General features: G+C 36.3%; 4 protein-coding genes across 4 annotated transcripts; 2 read left to right on the plus strand and 2 right to left on the minus strand.

Annotated features, from left to right (window-relative positions):
• Nucleotides 1-3,140: 3,140 nt before the first annotated feature.
• Nucleotides 3,141-4,933, plus strand: LOC111793651 (transcription factor MYB41-like). Its single transcript, XM_023675633.2, has 3 exons — nucleotides 3,141-3,343; nucleotides 3,480-3,609; nucleotides 4,198-4,933. The coding sequence occupies exons 1-3, from the start codon at nucleotides 3,211-3,213 to the stop codon at nucleotides 4,889-4,891; spliced, it is 957 nt and encodes a 318-aa protein (XP_023531401.1). The 5' UTR covers nucleotides 3,141-3,210; the 3' UTR covers nucleotides 4,892-4,933.
• Nucleotides 4,934-8,078: 3,145 nt separating this feature from the next.
• LOC111793650 (putative GPI-anchored protein At4g28100) lies at nucleotides 8,079-9,927 on the plus strand. The gene is made up of 2 exons (XM_023675632.2): nucleotides 8,079-9,258; nucleotides 9,454-9,927. Exons 1-2 carry the CDS (start codon nucleotides 8,617-8,619, stop codon nucleotides 9,766-9,768), a joined length of 957 nt encoding a protein of 318 aa, XP_023531400.2. The 5' UTR covers nucleotides 8,079-8,616; the 3' UTR covers nucleotides 9,769-9,927.
• A 1,011-nt stretch (nucleotides 9,928-10,938) lies between these two features.
• Nucleotides 10,939-14,470, minus strand: LOC111793654 (cytochrome b6-f complex iron-sulfur subunit, chloroplastic). Its single transcript, XM_023675636.2, has 5 exons — nucleotides 14,309-14,470; nucleotides 13,990-14,237; nucleotides 12,911-13,028; nucleotides 11,409-11,591; nucleotides 10,939-11,288 (listed from the first exon to the last, which is right to left on the minus strand). Exons 1-5 carry the CDS (start codon nucleotides 14,345-14,347, stop codon nucleotides 11,187-11,189), a joined length of 690 nt encoding a protein of 229 aa, XP_023531404.1. The 5' UTR covers nucleotides 14,348-14,470; the 3' UTR covers nucleotides 10,939-11,186.
• Nucleotides 14,471-18,608: 4,138 nt separating this feature from the next.
• On the minus strand, nucleotides 18,609-19,979 carry LOC111793653 (transcription factor MYB58-like). Its single transcript, XM_023675635.2, has 3 exons — nucleotides 19,833-19,979; nucleotides 19,621-19,750; nucleotides 18,609-19,088 (listed from the first exon to the last, which is right to left on the minus strand). Exons 1-3 carry the CDS (start codon nucleotides 19,966-19,968, stop codon nucleotides 18,623-18,625), a joined length of 732 nt encoding a protein of 243 aa, XP_023531403.2. The 5' UTR covers nucleotides 19,969-19,979; the 3' UTR covers nucleotides 18,609-18,622.
• Between the last annotated feature and the right edge of the window lie 948 nt (nucleotides 19,980-20,927).

Raw genomic sequence — 20,927 nt, forward strand, 5'->3', positions numbered from 1 at the left:
TCGGTATGGCTATAACTTTAAAATATTGAACAAAGAGATCTCTCTCGACCAACCATTGATTAAACTATCTTTTTCATATTACAAATCAAGTTTACGATCGCTTCAGGATATCGTCATCAAATTTAAGAACATTCACGATTTGATCATCAGAATGATAGAACAACAACGATACTCCACAATAGTATGATATTCTCTACTTTAAACATAGTTTCGTTTGAATATTCATTAATCTTCCCAAAATACCTCATACCAATTCAACACAGAACCTCGTCTAAGTTCATTTCAACCAAACAAAAAAAAACTAAAATTATGAAAATAAAGCTTATGATCGCTTAAGGGTATTGTCATGAAGTTGAAGAACCTTCACGATTTGATCATTAGAATGATAGAACAACAACGAAGCTCCACGATGGTACAATATTATCTACTTTTGAATATTCGCTCGTTTTCTTGAAATGTCTTATACCAATACAGATAGCATCTCTTACTTAAACACCTACGATCTTCCTCTTACTTAACTAGTGTGATGTCCCACCTTGATTAGGGAGGAGAACAAACCACAATCTATGAGGGGTGGAAACCTTCCCCGATCAGTTTTAAAGCATTGAAGGGAAGCCCAAAGAGAACAATATCTGCTAGCGGTGGATCTGAGTCCTTACAACTTTCAATGAATTTGAATTTAACACCCAACCAAAATTCAGACAGACAGACAAACAATTTTCAGCCACATGATTACATGCTGATTATTGCTCTGCTACAGTGAACAAATGTCAACATAAGATGAGCTTGAGTTGACTTTCTACTGTGTGTCTGTTCCACGTGGAGGAATCCTAGTGGTCTTGTTCATAAGAACCGAAGGCTACAGCTTGGAGAGTTTGGAAATTTGTAGGTGAAGAAATCTGGACTTGCACGCCATTGTTGTTACTGATAATGAAGAAAAATGAGAGGCTGTGTGTAAAAACGGCGACGTTTTTAGGCATTTTTATAATATTTTGTTGCTCAACCATCCAAAATCAAGGTAGATTCTCTTTTTCTATTATTTTAACTTAAATTCAAGGCCCTTATTTGAATGCCTCATCATAGACTTGATGACTCGTCATTGAATTATGAATCTCAAGTTTGAATAACGTTTTACGATAAACTCGACGATATGATTAGCAAATGCTTCATAACCCGTTTTATACGTTCCTGTCATTATCTAAAAAGATTGGGTATAAAAGATATTCGATTAGTAACCCTCTAATGGGGTCAAACATACATGTTATGAGGAACCCGAGTCTGAACTGTCTAAATATGAATCCCTGAATTGATGGGTCAATTATGATGGTGTATGAGCTCGAAGTTCTAGGAGATTTTACCTTAACTGATGAGAATTGATACTTAGTGGAGTTGAGTTGGATCCAGCATAGTGTCTCGTGAAACTACAGTTAATCGTTACACTTTCATGATTTACATAACGACATGTCATTCACACATGTTAATGAGACCCCCGAGCTGATTATCCACAATACCCGACATATATGCATGTGCATTTCGACACATGAATACCTAACCCTAAGGTTCGTTAGAAAAGTCACTCACGTAATGCTTTAGTTTGTTGGGCTAAACATATTAGGGTTAGACGATTATCTAGAAAAATCAGTTGAAATGCATATAAGTTGACTTGAACGTTTATAAAACTTAACCCCATTTTCACATTAATTGAAAATTATAATATTATCTTTCTATTATTTTCTCTTATCTATTTGAAAAATGGGCAATTCCTTATAGAGAAGAAAGAACTACTTTTTCCAAAGAAGCTTGCTTAGCATACAAGGAAAAGAAAATTAAGGTAATCCAAAGCGTATTATATACGTACCCGAACAATCTTAATATATAGTTTAGAACGATATATGTTTTTCGTAGGTTTATTTTCGTATGAACTTACGTCCGATATCATTCAAAAGATCGACTTATATCTATTCAAGTATTATATTTACTTATAGGTACACGGGTTTTTCGACTTTTAGCTAACAAACAGTGAATTTAGGTATCCGACGTAAACTTAACCACGTCCTAACACATATTATAAAGATCGAATCTATCCAATTAATTAGTTGGCTTAGAATTAGAAGCAATGTTGAAGGAGGAAATGAAACACGACCAAAAACATGAAATGTAAAACATATTTTTCTACGAAGTTGATGGGAGAACTTAACTACCATGACCGTCCAATCATTCCCATAAGTCAATATAACACAAAACCAAATGTCAACTCCCCCCAAATCAAAACATAGCTCATTTAGGCCTTTACTTAGCTCCTAATCTCTCCTCTTTTTCTCAAACTTTTACCCAATGTCAACTCATGTACATCCACATCATGATACGTATGTATGTATGGTCCATGCCTCTCGAGTCAAAGACCCATTTGCAAATCTACCGATAAACGCTTATATTTAGGTTAAATTATCCGTTCGCTCTATGAACTTTCAAATTTCTGTTAAATAAGTCCTTAAAGTACTTTGAAAAATATCTAATAGGTCCTTAAACTTTTAATTATAACATGTCAGCTACAAAATCGAAGATTCTGAGCCCTATTAGATATATATACTTTCTAAAGCAAATTATAAACGTGTTAGACGACTGATATGAAACTTTCTAAACCAAACTTCCAATTTAACCTTCAATTTCCTATATCTCGTTAGCTTAACTTTTTGGATTCAGTAGCATCAGAATCAGAACCGAAGGTCGTATGTCTAAACCCATTACAATTTCCTCGAACAATACTTGCTTAAAAAAAATACCCCATAAAAAAAAAAAAAAAAAAAGTAGGGTTTCCCTTGTCAACTCATGTATGCACATGTGCATCTACATAACCATGCATGTATGAATGCATGGTCACTTTCTCACAAAGTCAACCCCCTAACATGTCACCTAAACTTTGACTTCATTTCATCATTTTCTAGCTAAAAGACAAAATAACAACATACGTGTACATGCATGCGTCCATACGTACATAAACACGTGTCCGAAATGAACACGTCGACACCAAATACGTTTGACTTATAACATGTCACATTTCAGCTCCTACCCTCAATGATGTCTATATAAAAAGCTCATCTTTATCAATGATAGTGTCTTAAAATAAGGTTCATTTGCCAGCTCCTGTTTCCTTTGACCCTGTTTTTAAGGAACGAACTGTCCAAGGTGTTGGCTAGCTAGCAACTGAGAATGGGACGAGCTCCATGCTGTGATAAGAATGGCCTGAAAAAGGGTCCATGGACTCCTGAGGAAGATCAGAAGCTTGTTGGCTATATTCAAATTCATGGGCCTGGGAATTGGCGTAATCTTCCTAAAAAAGCTGGTGTGTTCTTGTTTGTTCTTGTGTGTTCTTGTTTGTTCTTGTGTGTTCTTGTGTGTTCTTGTTTGTTCTTGTTTGTGTGTTGAAATTTAAGAGCTGAAATGAAAAGTTGAGGCCTTTTTGTTGGGATGTTTCGTAGGACTTCAAAGATGTGGGAAAAGTTGTAGGCTTCGGTGGACTAATTATCTGAGACCTGATATTAAGAGAGGGAGGTTTTCTTTTGAGGAAGAAGAGACTATAATCCAATTGCATAGTGTCTTGGGAAACAAGTAAGATTAATCGTGTTTTTTTTCTCTAAATTATGAACTCGGATGTAACAGCTCCGGTCTACCGCTAGCAAATATTATCTTCTTTAAGGTTTTTTCTTATGGGTTTCCCTTCAAGATTTTAAAACGTATAGTGAGAAGTTTTTACACCCTTGTAAAGAATGATTTGTTTTTTTCTCCAACTGATGTAAGATCTCACACTCGAAGGAGGATGGACACTAGGCAGTGTGCCAGCAAAAACACTGAGCCCCGAAGGAGGGTGGACACTAAGCGGTGTGCCACTGAGGACGCTGGGCCCCGAAAGAGTGTAGATTGTGAGATCCCACATCGATTGAAGAGGGGAATGAGTGTCAGCGAGGACGTTGGCCCCGAACAGGGGTGGATTGTGAGATCCCACATCGGTTGGAGAGATGAACAAAACATTTTTTTTATATGGGCGTGGAAACCTCTCCCTATGTTTTAAAACCTTTAGGGTAAGTCCGAAAAGGGAAAGCCCAAAGAGGACAATATATGATAGTGGTGGGTTTGGGCTGTGTTACACAGGAAACTTGTATGATGCTCACAAATGGTTGATTTTTGTTGTTGTCTTAGATGGTCAGCGATAGCAGCTCATTTACCTGGAAGAACAGATAACGAGATCAAGAACTACTGGAATACTCACATTAGAAAAAAACTCCTTCGAATGGGAATCGACCCAGTGACCCACACTCCACGGATCGATCTTCTCGACCTATCCTCCATCATCGCCACGGCCATCCGCAGCCACCCAATCCTCGGTCTCTCGACGTTATTAAACAACCAAGCTCAAGCTCTAAACCCTGAATCTCTAAGGCTAATTTCCACCCTCTTAGCCCTCAAACAAGAAGACCCAAATGCCAACAATTCCCATCTCCAAAATGAAGAACATGCTCAAATTCAAGCTCAAATGGACACATTATCACAACTCTTACAACCCAACGATGAAATCAATAATAACACAAACTCTTCAATGATACCCATCACAAACTTCGTTGAGTGCTCAAATTCTCAAGAAAATATGAACTTTTTAGCTTCAAATTTGAGTGGAGATGATGTTAATCATGTGTACGATGATGGCTTGAAACCTAAGGCTTCAGATTTTGGGTTTGAATCGGTTATAACAACGCCAAAATCAAGCCCCACGCCGTTGAATTCTTCATCAACTTGCATAAACAATAGCTGCAATGAGGATGAGAGAGACAGTTTTTGTAGTAATTTTTTGCAGTTTGAAATTCCTCAAGGCTTGGACTTTGCTGATTTCATGTAATTTTTTTGGATATTTAGGGTATGATCTATAAGTTTCTTTTGTTTTTTTGTTTTTTTTTTTTTTTTGGTGTATCTTATGTTATTTGTACTCTTTTTGTTCACTTTCTAGTGGATATGAACATAAATTCTTAACGTTTTGCTCTTAGTTCTTCAATAAAAAAAAATTTCATGTATAATGGTATACATACCATTCAATAGGAAGCTTTGATCGTATTTCCACGATGAATCAAATTGAACTGATCGTATAATATATGGTGGATTGATTATGGTTGTACTATTTATGTTCCACATACGATGTATTGATTCTTTATGATTTGGAACTAACTACACAAACCCGGATGAAAAATTCATCTTTATGAAAAATCGAGTTAAAGTTGCAATTGAAGCGGGAGGAACTTATCGTTTAATTTTAAACATTGAACAACTAGACAGCACACTTTTTTTTCTCAAGCAATCTTCAAATAGACAGAAGATTCTTTGTTCCAAGAAACTCTCCCTTCAAATTGTTCTTTCTACTTCATTTATTTGTTTCGGTATATTTAGATCGTGTGTCATGTCAAACAAATTTGTGGGTAATTGTCCTCTTGGTGCAATCCACAACCACAAGACACAACAATCCTCGAAAACACGAGCAACAAGGTTGATAGACGAACGATGATTTAGCAAAGCTTCAAATGATGAATCAGTTTAAAAAAAAAAAAAAAAAAAAAAGGGAGATCCAACCTTCAAATTGAACAAGAGGAAAGACTTGAACGGTTGCTGAGGAGGTGGAAAAGCTTCAAATCGACGAGTAGAACAATGGGTCAAAACCTGACTCGAGACTCGATCATAGTTTAGTACAAACACTTACTCCAATGAGATATACAAATAATTCTCGAGTAATTTTAAAGAGACACCAAAAGAAGAGATGACGAAAGACTCACAAAAATAGCAGACTAATCAAGTTCAAATCGGCCATTCCGGGACAACCGTAGCGCCCTCCGCTCAATTGCCAAGCCTTGGCTGCTAAAACAAAGCCTCTTGTGCATGTAATGTATGATGGATGATATTGTAGCATCGATGATTCAATAAATGATTATAAAGTTGAGACTTTTCTTTATCATTTCCTAACCCATAATTGAGTTCTTGGACCCCAAAAGGGACCCATAATCAAAGCCTAAACTTTTTGGTGGAATAATTGGTGGCTTTATCTCATGTTCCAATGCCCATAAGGTGTTCGACATTTGTCCTGAATGAAAAAGAAAGGCATAAATTTGTGTAGAAAACACCAAAACTAAGCCTCCAAGTTGAAGATTTTGAATTGTATTTGGGATTAGAAAGAAACCCAAATCGCCAAAAACACTTTTTGGTTGCTTTTTGAAGTGTCCATACAGATTAAAATAACAATGTGAAAGGTTGATAGTATGTTCGTAGTGGGAAAGGGGAACGTTGGTGGCCACTCCACGTGAACCTTTCCCTTCTCTCTCTCTAGATGTGAGAGAGAAAAGATGGGTTTGAGTCTGCCATGGCTGTAACGCACGCAAAGCAAGAAAAGGATCTCTGTAAAGTCATCCACATATAACACTTCACTCATAGACTTCACCTCACCAAATGTCCAACCCTCTTGAGATGTCTTCCGTGTACACAATATCTATCGATTGTGAACTTGAACGGTTACAAATCGTATCACAACCAGACATCAAGTGGTGTGTCAGCGTGGACATTGACCCTCAAGATGATGAATTATGAGATCTCACATTGGTTAAGGAGGGAAACATAACTTTCCTAATAAGAGCGTGAAAACCTCTCTCTAGAAGATACGTTGTAAAATCACGAGGCTGACGACGAAGCGTAACGGGCCAAAGCGGACAATATCTACTAGCGGTGGGCTTGAACTATTAATAAATAGTATAAAAGCCAAATATCAGGTGGTGTGTCAGCGAGGACACTGACTCTCAAAAGAGTGGATTATGAGATCTCACGTTTGTTGAGGAGGGGAACAAAACTTTCCTCATAAGGGTTTGAAAACCTCTCTCTAGCAGATGTGTTGTAAAATCGCGACTACGAAGCATAATGGGCCAAAGCAGACAATATCTACAAGCGGTGGGCTTGAACTATTACAACTAGTATCAAAGCCAGACATCAGGTGGTGTATCAGCGAGGACACTGACCCTCAAAAGGGTGGATTATGAGATCTCACATTGGTTGAAGAGATGAATGAAACTTTCCTCGTGAGGGTGTGAAAACTTCTATCTAGCAGATGCGTTGTAAAATCGTGAAGCTGATTATAATACATAACGGGTCAAAACGGACAAGTATAAGTATAAGTATTTAGTTTAATCCATATCTAAAAAAGAGTAATGAAAAGAAGCATATAATGGGTACTTTTTATTTCCTTTCAACTTTATACTAAAATTAAAAATCAACAACAAAGGTGACCCATGAGACTTTAGAGAAAGAACCCAATATTTTATTTATAATGCAATTCAATTGACAAAGCTTTTTAGGTTGGGAATTTAATAGAACAAACTTTTCATAAACAATTGTGATCTCCTTCAAAATCATTGTTGGTATCATTACGCATCAAGCTTTTTTTCTTTGATGAATCATGTGATGCAATTATCTCACCTTATATAGAGACGAAGTCAAATGAAATTGGGGCGTTCTTGAGCTCGAATTGAAAACTTTCGTATAGAATTATTTTGATTAGTTTACAAGTTTCGACCTTGAATCTTCCGTTCATAGGTTTGATGGGTCATTGAACTTAAACTATAGCTCAAACCCACCGTTCTCAGATATTGTATGTTTGACACATTACGTATCGCTATCAGTCTTACGGTTTTAAAACACATCTGGTAAGAAAAGGTTTCCACACTCTTATTCCCTCTCCAACTGAGATAAGATCTCACAATCCACCCCTCTTGGGAGCCAGCGTCCTCACTGGTACACTGTTCGGTGTCTGACTCTGATACCGTTTGTAGCAACCCTAAACCCACCACTAGCAGATATTGTCTGTTTTGACTCGTTATATATCGTCATCAGCCTCACAACAGTAGAGACTAAACTTACAATTAAACGAAAGGTTTGAAAACCCTAAAAGGACCCAAAACTCGAAACGCAAACCCTATCATAGCAAGGGGTTTGGCTTGTAAGATTGGAGATATAGATCTATAAGAACATCCATACTCCCAAAAGATAGAACCATTTCACTTTATACACCAAATTTCAATAGTGATTTGCTTTGCTTTGCTTTCTTTCATATCACTCTCTCATCACATTTTCTCCCCACCATTCAAATAGATAAAGAAAACAAACCTTTTGTACCATTCTCTTCACATTTCCTTTCCTTTTCTCTCTTCCTCTCCACCAAACCAATCCTCAACACACCCACTACCAATTTCCCTCTCCCTTTACAAAACAACACATGAACTTAGTGCAAAATAATTGAGCCATTATATTGCAATATATAGCCAACATTCCTTCTAGTGATGCCATTTCATTTTTGTTTGAGATTTCTCCTCTTCTTCCTTCCACTTTTCTCTTCAAAACCCTTCATTTTTTTGTGGGTTTTGTTCAAAATTTGAGAATGTTTTTGAATCCTCTCCAAAAGCTTGAAAAAAACCCACTTTTAAAACCCTAATCTTTAAGCATTTCATCACTCTTTTCCCATTCTAATCAATATTTTCTCCATTACCAAACCTCTAATTAGCAAAAACAAGCATACCCATTTCTTCATTTCCCCCAAAAATGCTTAATTTCGCCCAAAAATGTCTAATTTGCTTCGTTTTCTTATGCATTGCTACAAATTTTCATTCTACTTCAGCTGGTTTTCTCGTCCAACCGGTTTCCGGCCAAAGCCAGCCACTAAATCCCGGCGAATACTCATCCTCCAACACGGTTCCGGCCTTTCCGGTCCAAACCCAGATGCAAATTTGCCATCTTGATCTCTCCGACGAGCTTTTCGGCGGCGTTAGGGAGGCTTGCGGTCGAGACTTAGACCGGAGTCGGTGCTGTCCTGTTCTAGCCGCGTGGCTTTTTGCCGCTCATGCACGCGCCGCCCTGAAGATTACCACTCCAGCACCGTCGGACCTTCCGATGATGCCGGACGACTCACAGAAATGCGTTAACTCGCTGCAGGCGTCGCTGTTGAGTAGAAATATAAAGATTCCACAGCCGAATGCGAGCTGCGACGCCGTTTTGTGCTTTTGTGGGATTCGGCTTCATCAAATTAGCTCGTTGTCTTGCCCCGCCGCCTTTAATGTCTCCGTCGACGGCGTTCACGACGGCTACCGGAACGCCACCCCGACGGCCGCCGTCCGTAATCTTGAAAAGAATTGCCGGAACTCATCTTATTCCGGCTGCACGAAATGCCTTGGCGCCCTTCAAAAGGTAATATTAAATAAAAATTATATAACAATTTGTGTTTAATTTAATTTAAATGTTTCGTAATTTGTAACAGTTTGGTCCTTGGAATTTCTTATTATTTTTCTTTCCCCCCATTATTTTCTCCTATTTGCAAATCAGCACCTAAGGTGTGTTTGGACGCGAGTATATAATGTTCTTTGTCGGGATTGATAAATCCAGGTTACGGCAACGAAGAAGAACGCCACCAGCGACAGAGTGAGTAAAATGTTCAACAGAGACTGCCAGCTCATGGGGCTGACGTGGCTCCTCGCCCGTAACAAAACGGCGTATATCCCCACCGTTTCGGCCGTACTACGAGCCATCATGTACAGTGCCCACCCTCCTCACGAGTCTACGTGTAGTCCGGACCAAGAAAACATGCCGCTGGCCGTCGATTCGTTACAGATGGAAAAAGCGCAGTCGTCATCGCCACCGTCCATTTCTCTGATTCCGATTATACCCCTATTGGTTATTGGTTATTGGGTTGCTTGGTAGTGGGCGTAGGGGTAATTATGGGTTGGGATCCGTTTGTTTTGTAATTTTTGGAGCCTGTCGGGTTCACGTGAAGCTAGTGGACAAAAATAAGGGATGATGGAGGGGCTTTTTTGTCTTTTCGCTACACTGTAAATGTCAAATCTGGGTGCTTTTTTTTTACCTTTTTTACTCTCTTCCCATTCGCTTTCTTATGACAAATTTTTCCTTGGGCCTTTCAATTAAACCAGAAAGTAAAAAACTTGCAGTTCTTAAATCGTCATTATACTTTGAAAAGTTACCAGAGTAAATTTTTCTTGGAAATTAGAGAATTTACCAAAGGTGTTACCCTTTTACCATGAGATCCGGATGAAAAATCCTGGTTCAAATAGAAAATAAAGGGAGTGGAGGAGGTTTTTCTCCTTTAGCTAACGGAGTCGGGTGTCAAAGTCATGCTCGTTCAGGACATATTGCCCATAGCCACATGCTCGTGACAAGTCAAATCCTTTATTTGCTTTCATGTTATATTGCTGTATTTTCAATTTGTTTGATAGTTCGGCAAAATCATGTCTCTGCAAGACCTGAATCGCAAAGTTTATTATAGGGAGACTTTCATCAAACTTTCTCCCAACCTAAGTATCGTAATTTCTATGTTTTTCTCAACCACACTTCCTAGAACTTTTTCTCTCAAAACTTGGCTCGAGGCTCGACCATACACTAGATTGACCCCAAAATTCGATTTTCACACAACTGGCTTGTTTGTTGGATTACAACAAGGCGCTGCACAATTGCCAAGTCACCTGCCTTATACGTGTGATTGTGACACCGAGAATGCGGATTATATTTCTTGTCTCCACCCCTACCCCTTGCCTCGCCCTAATTCCCTTCTCGTCTCTTTTATTATAAATATAAAGATACCTATCCATATCCAAACTAATTTATTATATATTTATATATTTACCTTTTTTTTTTTTTTTTTTTTTTTTGTAGGTAGGCATGTTTGTTGGAAATTGATTATTAAAATAATTACAAAATTCCAAATTTGCCAATTAATAATCTCTCGACAACCTACCATCCAAGTAAAATACCCGTTAATTTGATTTCTAACCCTATCGAGATGATCCTAATCACTTGCAAGAATAAACGAAAAGAGAATTCTAACCCGACAGATTTAAATCTCTAACATTTGAATCGTGAATATAAAACTTCAGAGTCATATATAATAAGAACAGACCCATCATCTTATTCTTCGGAGTTCAATAAACAATAAACAATGCATATGAACTAAGTTAATATCAATGGCTGGGATTGAATGGCCTTGTATCTTATATATGGCAACCAACAAGACTATATAACATATAGCAACCAAAATGAGAGATGGGAGAAAAAAATTACTTCAAATTGAAGGGTTGAATGTGGAGAGATGTACATGAGGAGGAGCCTTAAGCCCACCATGGATTTTCGCCAGTTCTGAAGTCGGTTTCGACCCACGGGACGAACACGACCTTCCCGTCGTCTACATCGGCATGAACCAATGCAAGAGACTGTCCCAACAGAGAAAATTTTAACTTCATTTAGTAACTAACCAATGTATAATCTAACAGTTCAAGATTGTTGCTTGTTTAAACAAAGGCCTTGCAATGGCATGAAAGCAAAGGTATTACCAGAGGTGCCGGTCCTCGGACGACTCTGCCTTGATCGTTGTACTGGGATCCATGGCATGGGCAGATGAACTTGTTCTCAGCTGCATTCCATGGCACGACGCATCCGAGGTGAGTGCAAACTGCGTTGATTCCGAACGTTGCGAGCGTTTTATCCTTTTCGACTACGAGGTAGGTAGGATCACCCTGAAATCCATCATCAACAGATTGCCTTTTACTGTACATAGCTTTTGTTCATAACAGCACGGTAATTAACATTCAGAAACTCGTGAATTGTGTAAGCTTCGCATTTCAAATGGCTCGATGTGAGATCCCACATCGGTTGGAGAGGAGAACATAGTATTCTTTATAAGGGGTGGAAACCTCTCCCTAATAGACACGTTTTAAAAACCTTGAGGGAAAGTCTGAAAGGAAAAGCTCAAATAGGACAATATCTACTAGCGGTGGACTTGGGCTGTTACAAATGGTATTAGAGCTAGACATCATGCGGTGTGCCATCGAGGACGCTGGCTCCAAAGGGGTGGGGATTGTGAGATCCCACATCGATTGGAGTGGGAAACAAAGCATTCTTTATTAAGGGTGTGAAAACATCTCTGTAGTAGACACTTTTTAAAAACCTTTAGGGAAAGCCTAAAGAGGACAATATTTGCTAGAGATGGGCTTGGACCGTTACAAATGGCATCAAAGTCAGGTTTTCGGATGGTGCAAAGCACTGGGGGCTAGACTCTAGCGATGGACTTGGGCTGTTACAAATGGTATCAAAGTCAGGTTACCGGATGGTGCAAGGCACTGGTCAGAGTAAGGCTAGACTCTCTCCATAGTAGAGCGTTTTAAAAACCTTAAAGGGAAGCCTGAAAGGAAAAGCTCAAATAGGACAATATCTATTAGCAGTGCGGTGGACTTGGGCTGTTACAAATGGTATCAGAGCCAGACACCATGCGGTGTGCTAGCGAGAACGTTGGCCCCAAAGGGGGTGGATTGTGAGATCCCACATCGGTTGGGGTGGGAAACAAAGCATTCTTTATTAAGGGTGTGAAAACATCTCTGTAGCAGACACCTTTTAAAAACCTTGAGGGAATGGGCTTGGGCTGTTACAAATGGTACTAAAGTCAGGTTACCGAACGGGGTGAGACACTGGTCAAAGTAGGGCTAGACTCTCTCCATAGTAAAGCGTTTTAAAAACCTTGAAGGGAAGCCTGAAAAGGCAACCCAAAGAAGATAATATCTACAAGTAGTGGGTTACACTCAAAGAAGCATAAGATCTTTGAAAACAAGGGCTGCACGGTGCCAATACCTACTCAGTATTTACAACATCATTAAGCAAACAACCATGACCCTATTATATTTGATTACCAAGGTAACTCGTAGAACATTAAATTGTCGATATAAACGACCACCATGACTTAAACTCGTTCTCTCTAGTCCCTAATCATTTACACGACGTTAATTAACCACTAGGCCAACGCACGGTTCATTCATTAAGCAAAGTTAGAGAGTTACAGCACCTTCAACCCCTGTGTGAGAGTTCGGTCTCCAGGGCCATGCACATTAAGCCAGTCAGCAGCCAAAACATCATTTCCAAGAGCATCCTTGGCCACAACTCCACCACCAGATCCTCCAGTACTGTAATTGTATACACAAAAAGGCTCAAAACTATGAACTTCTTAGCTTAGACATGGCAGCACCCTATGAACTTCTTAGCTTAGACATTTTTCATCCTCACAAAATTGAAAAGTCGAGCTTATTAGACATAATCTTCAAATTTCGGAGACTAAACTTGTAATTTAACCTTCGTTTATCATAATAATGTACTTATACAAGAAGGCATTTCATCAACTAGGCAATCAAGACATGTCTAATCTCGTTCATTCCTACTAATTGAAGCTATACATCATGTTCATCCTAGTCCACCGTTAGCATATATTGTCCTCTCTGGGCTTTCCTTCAAGGTTTTAAAACGTGTCTACTAGGGAGAGGTTTCCACATCGTTATAAGCAATGTTTCGTTTCCCTCTCCAACCGATGTGGGATCTCACAATCCACCCCCTTGAGAGCCTAGCGTCCTCGCTAGCACACAGCTCGATGTCTGGCTTTGATACCATTTGCAACAATCCAAGTCCACCGTTAGCATATATTGTCCTCTTTGGGTTCTCCCTTCTAGACTTGCCCTCAAGGTTCTAAAACGCGTCTACTAGGAAGAAGTTTCCACATCCTTATAAGCAATGCTTCATTCCTTTCTCCAACCGAAATGGGATCTCACAATCCACCCCCTTGGGAGTCCAGTGTACTTGGTGGCACACAACTCAGTATCTGGATCTAATATCATTTGTAAGAGTCCAAGTCCACCGCTAGCATATATTGTCCTCTTTCGTCTACTAGGAAGAGGTTTCCACATTGTTATAAGCAATGTTTCGTTCCCCTCTCCAACCCAATGTGGGATCCCACAATCCACTCCCTTGGGAGCCCGGCGCCATCGCTGGCACACCGCTCGGTGTCTAACTCTAATACCATTTGTAACGGTCAAATTCCATCGCAACCATCCACCTAACCAGCCAACCATTACAGGATCAGAGAGGAAAACTTACCCAGGAGGGACAAAGAAATAGGTGTAAGGATACAACATAGTAGCAGTGGGAAGCCCAATAGCACCCAGAAGAAGCAGATTCATGGTTTTCCTTTTCTCCATATCCGGCACTCGATCAGCCGGAATACTCGTGGCTTGACAACTGATTTTGCCGCCCATTCCCTTTCCCTTTGCCCCCATTTGAGTGCTTTTAGGTTTCCTCAAAAGCGCTTGAGAGGGACAGAACAAAGCGCTTCTGCCGGCGCATAGCTGAATGAAAACAACAACAATCGGCAACAAACTTCAATCGAAATTCAGAACAAAAAAACAATCATAGATACCTGTGAGGATGTTGCAGAAGAAAGAGCGGAGGAAGCCATGGATGGAGCAGAAATTGATATGTGGGTAATGATCTACTAGTGAGTGGAGTAGAGATTTGAGAGATTGTTCGTGAGGTTCCTGAATTTTGATGCCCACTAAAGTGATAAGATAAGCCTATTTGCCTCATCGCTTCACTATGGCCACAAACTTCATCTCTATTTTCTTTTCTTTTTTTTTTCTTTTTCAATACCTTCCGATCCATTCCAAATAGTTCATAATTATCGTTTAATCAAAAGTTTGTTTATATTAATACAATAACGATCATTCATTCCATAACGAACCAGTTATGTTGATGTTTTAGAATCAGTTTAGAATGATTTTTTAAAATAACGTTTTAAAATTACAGGCGCTCGATGTGCATGCATGACCTTAATTTCATCATTTTGAATATTTATGATTGTTAGGTGATAACTCACCCAGATACTCCGAGTCTAGGTGAGACCCATATGAGAATGAACAATTTATTTTGATGTTTTAGGATTAGTTTATAATGAATTTTTAAATATCGTTTTAAAATTACAGACGCTTAGTGTGTATGCATGACCTTAATTTTAAAATTTTGAATGTTTGTGATTGTTAGGTGATAACAGACCCAGATGTTCCGAGTATGCGTGGGCCAATATGTGAGAATGGGTTTTCTAGAATTTGTATATGCTCCAATGAAAAGAAATATTCTTAATTGAACTCGAGAATCGAAGACCAAAAAGCTATTGTTCAAACTTGTATTTGAGAACAAACACTCTAAAACTTTGTGTAATTTACTAAATTCATCGTCAACAAGGTCACTATTGGAGCTATCTCGATCAGCTCGTGAGTAGCATTTTGAGTCGGTACAGCATAGTTTCAAAGAAGATACAATTTTATTATCCCACTAGTTTCAGTCAACAATAAGATACAAAGTGAATTTCTTAAATGGACTTGAAGTTCCATTATCGTTAAGTCGAAGATTTCTATTACGCCTAATTCACTTTGATCGTTTCAAATGTTGCGCAATCAAATGTATTTCTCATTCGATATTCTTTCTTACCAAACTTTCGTACTCGCCAATGTTGAAAAGGCATTATGGTTTGAGCTTACACGTACGAGCTCACTTTCTTAGAATATTTATATTCACAATATAATTTAAATAATTTAAAGTTTTATTTAAAAAAAAAAAAATTAATTATTTCGTCTATATAGATCAAATAATTATCAGTGAATTATTAATTTTTTCAATTAATAAATTAATAAATAGAATTTAAATATTTTAATTCGGTCTTATACAAACTTATTCTATAGGTCGTACCAATAAATCAAGATTAAACGAAATTAAAAAAAAAATGATATTAAGGTCAAATTATGATTTATTGAGAAGACTTTAATTGCAGTCTAGCCTTTGTTGACATAAAATGTAAACGTGGCAAACACGACTAATCATTAATAATTTACCTTCATTATTTTTATTAATTATCCGTTACTTATTTTAATTAAAAATAGACAATGAAAAAGAAAATAGCTCAATTACCAATTTAAAACAAATTTCATTAATAAACACGGATTTTAATCATTTTCAAAAATAATATTAAAAATTCATAAACAAATATTTATAAGGACATCTTCCTTACAATCAAAAGATTAAAATTTTAATTAATTGATTTTATTCTTACGTGGTTCAATTATAAAAAAATATATAGAATATAAATTATGACCCGAGTTTTTTATTTTATTTTAGGTCGTATTAAAATTTAACGTCGTAATCAAACGCTAAAAAATAATAATAATTGAATTGGTCTAGGGGAGGGAATTGGTGTTTACTTTAAAAAAAATTGTTCAAAATCCCACGAATAATGGTCAACTTTTGGGTTCTTTTGTTTATTTATTATTATTATTTTAATTTTGTAATACAATTAATAATTTCCAAATTTTTTTTTTTAAATCTATCCAAAAACTTAGTGATGTCATGTTCAACTGACGTCACTCCAAAACATTTAATTAATTTATTTGTTGGTTGATCGGATGGTGGAATTCAAATCTCAGCGCAATAATATTTCATCGACGGTGGATATTCATTGCTAGACATTCCTGGTAATTAGGAAAGATAATTAATAAATCAATTATTTTGTGCTAAAAATACATATTAATTACAGCTTTTGGAGTTTAATTAATAATTATTATTTAAAAAACGAAGAAATTATGAAGTAGTTGTTTGATTGTTATTTTAAAAAATATATTTTTTTTTTAATTTTTGGTTGGAAACTAATTTTAAAAATTAACTTATAAAAATAATTTAAATAACTATTCATTATATAAAATAAAAAATTAAAAATTAAAAAAGTTAAACATGGTAACTATACTTACTCATTGCTTCTAAGAGTGAAAACCATCTCTACAAACCAACACGAGTCCAGATTCAGTACCTAATAGCCTTGATATTCCGTTTGCAACATGGTCGTGTGAGAGGGGAACAAAACATTCCTTATAGGATTGTGGAAACCTCTCCCTAGTAGACGCGTTTTAAAACTATAAAGTTGACGACGATACGTAACGAGTTAAAACGGGCAATATTTGTTAGCAGTGGATTTGAGCTGTTATAAATGGTATCAAAATCAGTCACTGGACGTTGGGTTCCCGAAGGAATGGATAATAAGATTCCACATTAGTTGGAGAGGGGAACGAAACATTTCTTATAAAAGTGTGGAAACCTCTCACTACTAGACACAGTGAGGTTGGCGGCTATACGTAACGAGCCAAAGCGGACATTATTTGTTAACGGTGGATTTGGGCTGTTACAAACATAAAGATGTAAAATCTAAAATTAAGTCTGTTTAGCTTTGAATAGTGAAGATAAGATACGTTGAAATGAATCATATTGAAAATATTTATAAAAATAATACATTATTCAGTAAAAGGGTCAAATCTCGTGGGAGGAAGAAAAATATCATTACTATATTCATACGAGACAAACTAATTAATTAATTAATTAACATAAATCAACCTTATTATAAGTTTTTAATTATGGTACGAGTTTAGATACAATGTAATCCATAATTTGAAAGGATATAAGAATGTGACATTAATTTAATTTTTCAAATATGGTGGCCTTATTATATAGTTTCTATCATTTTTAGACCCTAAAAATCTATTATTTTTGAAAATAATTATAATGCCAACAACAACAAATTAAAATTATTATTTATTTTGCATTCATAACTAATATTTCATTTTCATCCTTCTCTCTCTTTCTATAGTCAACAATAATTTTCTTTAGATAAATATTAGTGATACGCTCTTTACCTTATTACTTTTATCTTTTTACCTTCCTACAAAATAACTTATATTCATAATTAATCATCAGTCGATACTATCGAAACCTTCATATTTGAAGATGTACGATGGAAAATTAGGATTTAATTTCATGATTATACACACAAAAGGGAGTAATAATGGTCAACAACGGATATCGTGATGTCGTCCCATGTCTCTTGATATATTGGTCATAGACCAACACCCATAAACTAGGGGTGTACATGGTCCGAGTTGGGTTGGATTGAAGGATTTTTTTTACTCACCCAAAAAGTTCGAGTGGGTTGGATTGGCTCGGGTCAACCCAGTTCAGAAAAATGAACACAACTCTACCCAAAATGCTAATTCAACCCAACCCAACCCTTATAGTTCGGGTTGGGTTGGTCCGGGTTGTCGGATTGTCGGGTTGAATGTACACCCCTACCATAAATCCCTTACGAACAAAAACGAAGAAATGTGGTAAAAAGATTAAGATTAAACATTTAAAAATTATAAATATGAAATTGACACTCGAATTAATATGAATTGACGCGTGCAAAAAAAATTTAAAAAATATTAAAACGATGTGGACACTAGATCTATATAATTTTCAAATAGGTATGAAAAAAAATATAATAATAATAATAATATTAATTCAATTAAGAAACAAGTTTTTTTTTTTTTTTTTTTTTTTTTTTTTTTTTTTTTGTTAAATCTCATTATTTCATATATTTTTAAAAAAATATTACCCAATTTTAAAATAAATTAGCAAATTAAATATATATTATTTTATATTTAATTTTTTGCTGTCAATTTAATGGTTTTTGTTAGGACCACACAACAGCTTATACACTCAATCCAGATAAACACAAACAGAATAGTGAATACAGAAAATGGAGAAATATATATATATAGTTCAGTAATATATATATAGTTTACTTTATTATATATAACTATGCCGATTTGAGTAAGGTATCTATTAGTTTGTTCTCTGAACAAAAAAAATTGATTATTTAATATAATTCTTCTTGAAAAATATATTCATCTAATCCATATTTGGGAAAGATAGGTTCTCCGAGGCCTTGATGATAATCAAATGGCAGGTCAAAATCGGAGTCCAGCCATAAAGGGTCGGTCCAAAAATCGCCGGTGGAACTCACCGGCGGCCGATCATTCGCCGGCAGCATGTTGATATTTCCGGCGGTCAGCGTTTCAATGGTCTGAATTAGTGCACTCTCTAGAGCCGTTGAATCAACAATGAGAGTGGAATTGTCGTTTGAGCTCAAACTCTCACCGGAAAACCCTTCGTGAATTGGACTTTTTGTCGCCGGCGGTGACTGTGGTGGTGGTGGTGGTGGTTTGTTTGCCATTGTTCTTGACACATTCTTCTGTAATACTCGTCTCTTTAAAACGGTATTCCAATGATTTTTTATATGGTTGTCTGTTCTTCCCGGCATTAGGGAAGCCATGGTAGACCATCTGCATGAATCAAAAACTTCAACTTCGAACATCCCGGTCTAATACCATGTTAAATCACTACCAAATCCAAAATTTTAATTCGATCCGAGGAGTACCCATCACATGAAATAGTACGAACTTTCAAATGTTCAAAATCAAAGATTCATTTTTCCCAAAAAATTTCGAGATTTAGATACTTTCGATCTAATACTCAAACACCGAATGAGTCAAGTCAATTTGGCGTGCAACTTATACTCCAGCCTTTGTTCCCATTTTGACAAGAAGATTTTAGAAAACGGGCCTAGAAAAATTTTTGAAATCGAGTTTGAAAGTAAGAATGAAACAAAATTTTAAATCATAATACAATTAGACTGATTTGATGAATACCCGTCACATGAAATAACACAAGTAGAACAAAATGATCGGAGTGTGAGATTAAAGTCAACATAAATATAAGCACTCTCAAACGTTCAAAATCAAAGTCTCGATCTAATACCAAATTCAAAATTTTAAACCGATCCTAGGAGTACCCGTCACATGAGCTTAAGTATACCTGCCACCGATGGCGGAATACATTTTGACGATAATTTCTTCCTCTTTCTTCGAGAAATCCCCTTTTCTAATATCGGGTCTCAAGTAGTTCATCCACCGCAACCTGCAACTCTTTCCACATCTCGAGAGCCCTAAAGTTTTAAAACTCGGGAAGAAATTAGGTCGTTTTAAGGAAGAAGACGATGAATGAAAGTAAGAAGAAAAGAGAGTGACCTGCAAATTTTGGAAGTTGCCTCCAATTCCAATGGCCATATCTATTAACATAAGAAATAAGCTTTTGGTCTTCTTCAGGCGTCCAAACTCCCTTCTTCACTTGAGTTCGATCACAGCAGCAGCAACATTTCGCCATTTTTTTCTCTGTATTTCTCACTCAAATTGGAAGCCATTGATGAGGGAGATGGGTATTTATAGACAACCTTAAACGCGTATAGATTAAAAAATGAGTGAAAATGATATTAAATTAATTTTGTTTAGGTTATTTCCTAGAAATGTTTTAGGAATCTAGAGATTAACTAAACTTTAATCAAATTATATCGCAACGAACGTAGCTCAAAAGGGTTCAAACGTTCATATTTGAAAGGACATAGATTCAAATCTTCGTGCTTTCTTATATTTGTTCATCGAATTCACGTGGGTAATTTTTCACTGTTTATTATTTTTTTAAAAAATTTACTTTAAAGTTATATATATATATATTAAGTAAGGTGAGAGTGAGGCGGGGACGAAGACGGGAATATAATTTTGTCCCGAACCCATTTATCTAACGAAAAAAATGTTCTCCACTCCTTTCCCATTCCCCATCTAAACGAGAAATTTCCTTCCCGTTCGAGGTGGGTCTCTCAGGGGCCACAGATAAAATAAACATGTCTGGTGTTATTCTTGTTGTTTCTCGATATGTCTCATTTTAGAATATGTTTTACAATTTTAAAACCAATCTAATATAAATTCTTTTGTTATATATATATATATATATATATATATATATATATATATATAATTATTATATTTATTCAGACTAGGAAAAAAAATATTAATATCTTGTTGTTTTTTAATATTTCATCAAAATTTATTATGACAATTTATTTTTTAAAATGAGGTATCTTAGACATCATTCCATAGATAAGATCAAGCTGGCTCATTTCATTATATTAAATATAAATTTATAAAAAATTATTAAATATTATTGGAGGACGGTTACCAAAAAAAAAAAAAAAAAAAAGCTAGTTGTATGGATCTTAAATTTTGTTGGTAAATAATTTTATTATTTTTTAATTAACATTAAATTATATTCGTATGACTCGATAATCC

This window comes from Cucurbita pepo, chromosome 4 (assembly GCF_057944985.1).
Source record: "Cucurbita pepo subsp. pepo isolate OVF chromosome 4, ASM5794498v1, whole genome shotgun sequence".
Lineage (NCBI taxonomy): Eukaryota > Viridiplantae > Streptophyta > Magnoliopsida > Cucurbitales > Cucurbitaceae > Cucurbita > Cucurbita pepo.

What these genes read in the sequence shown, in the direction of transcription:
- LOC111793651 (XM_023675633.2), top strand. Translation starts at nt 3,211, where the DNA reads ATGGGACGAGCTCCATGCTGTGATAAGAATGGCCTGAAAAAGGGTCCA. An exon ending in TAATCTTCCTAAAAAAGCTG is followed by an intron (nt 3,344 to 3,479) that starts GTGTGTTCTTGT and finishes GATGTTTCGTAG; the next exon opens with GACTTCAAAGATGTGGGAAA. An exon ending in CATAGTGTCTTGGGAAACAA is followed by an intron (nt 3,610 to 4,197) that starts GTAAGATTAATC and finishes TTGTTGTCTTAG; the next exon opens with ATGGTCAGCGATAGCAGCTC.
- LOC111793650 (XM_023675632.2), top strand. Translation starts at nt 8,617, where the DNA reads ATGCTTAATTTCGCCCAAAAATGTCTAATTTGCTTCGTTTTCTTATGC. An exon ending in GCCTTGGCGCCCTTCAAAAG is followed by an intron (nt 9,259 to 9,453) that starts GTAATATTAAAT and finishes TGATAAATCCAG; the next exon opens with GTTACGGCAACGAAGAAGAA.
- LOC111793654 (XM_023675636.2), bottom strand. Translation starts at nt 14,347, where the DNA reads ATGGCTTCCTCCGCTCTTTCTTCTGCAACATCCTCACAG. An exon ending in CTTCTGCAACATCCTCACAG is followed by an intron (nt 14,238 to 14,308) that starts GTATCTATGATT and finishes GTTTTCATTCAG; the next exon opens with CTATGCGCCGGCAGAAGCGC. An exon ending in TCCGAGGACCGGCACCTCTG is followed by an intron (nt 11,289 to 11,408) that starts GTAATACCTTTG and finishes CTGTTGGGACAG; the next exon opens with TCTCTTGCATTGGTTCATGC.
- LOC111793653 (XM_023675635.2), bottom strand. Translation starts at nt 19,968, where the DNA reads ATGGCGAAATGTTGCTGCTGCTGTGATCGAACTCAAGTGAAGAAGGGA. An exon ending in GCAACTTCCAAAATTTGCAG is followed by an intron (nt 19,751 to 19,832) that starts GTCACTCTCTTT and finishes TTAAAACTTTAG; the next exon opens with GGCTCTCGAGATGTGGAAAG. An exon ending in TATTCCGCCATCGGTGGCAG is followed by an intron (nt 19,089 to 19,620) that starts GTATACTTAAGC and finishes TGATTCATGCAG; the next exon opens with ATGGTCTACCATGGCTTCCC.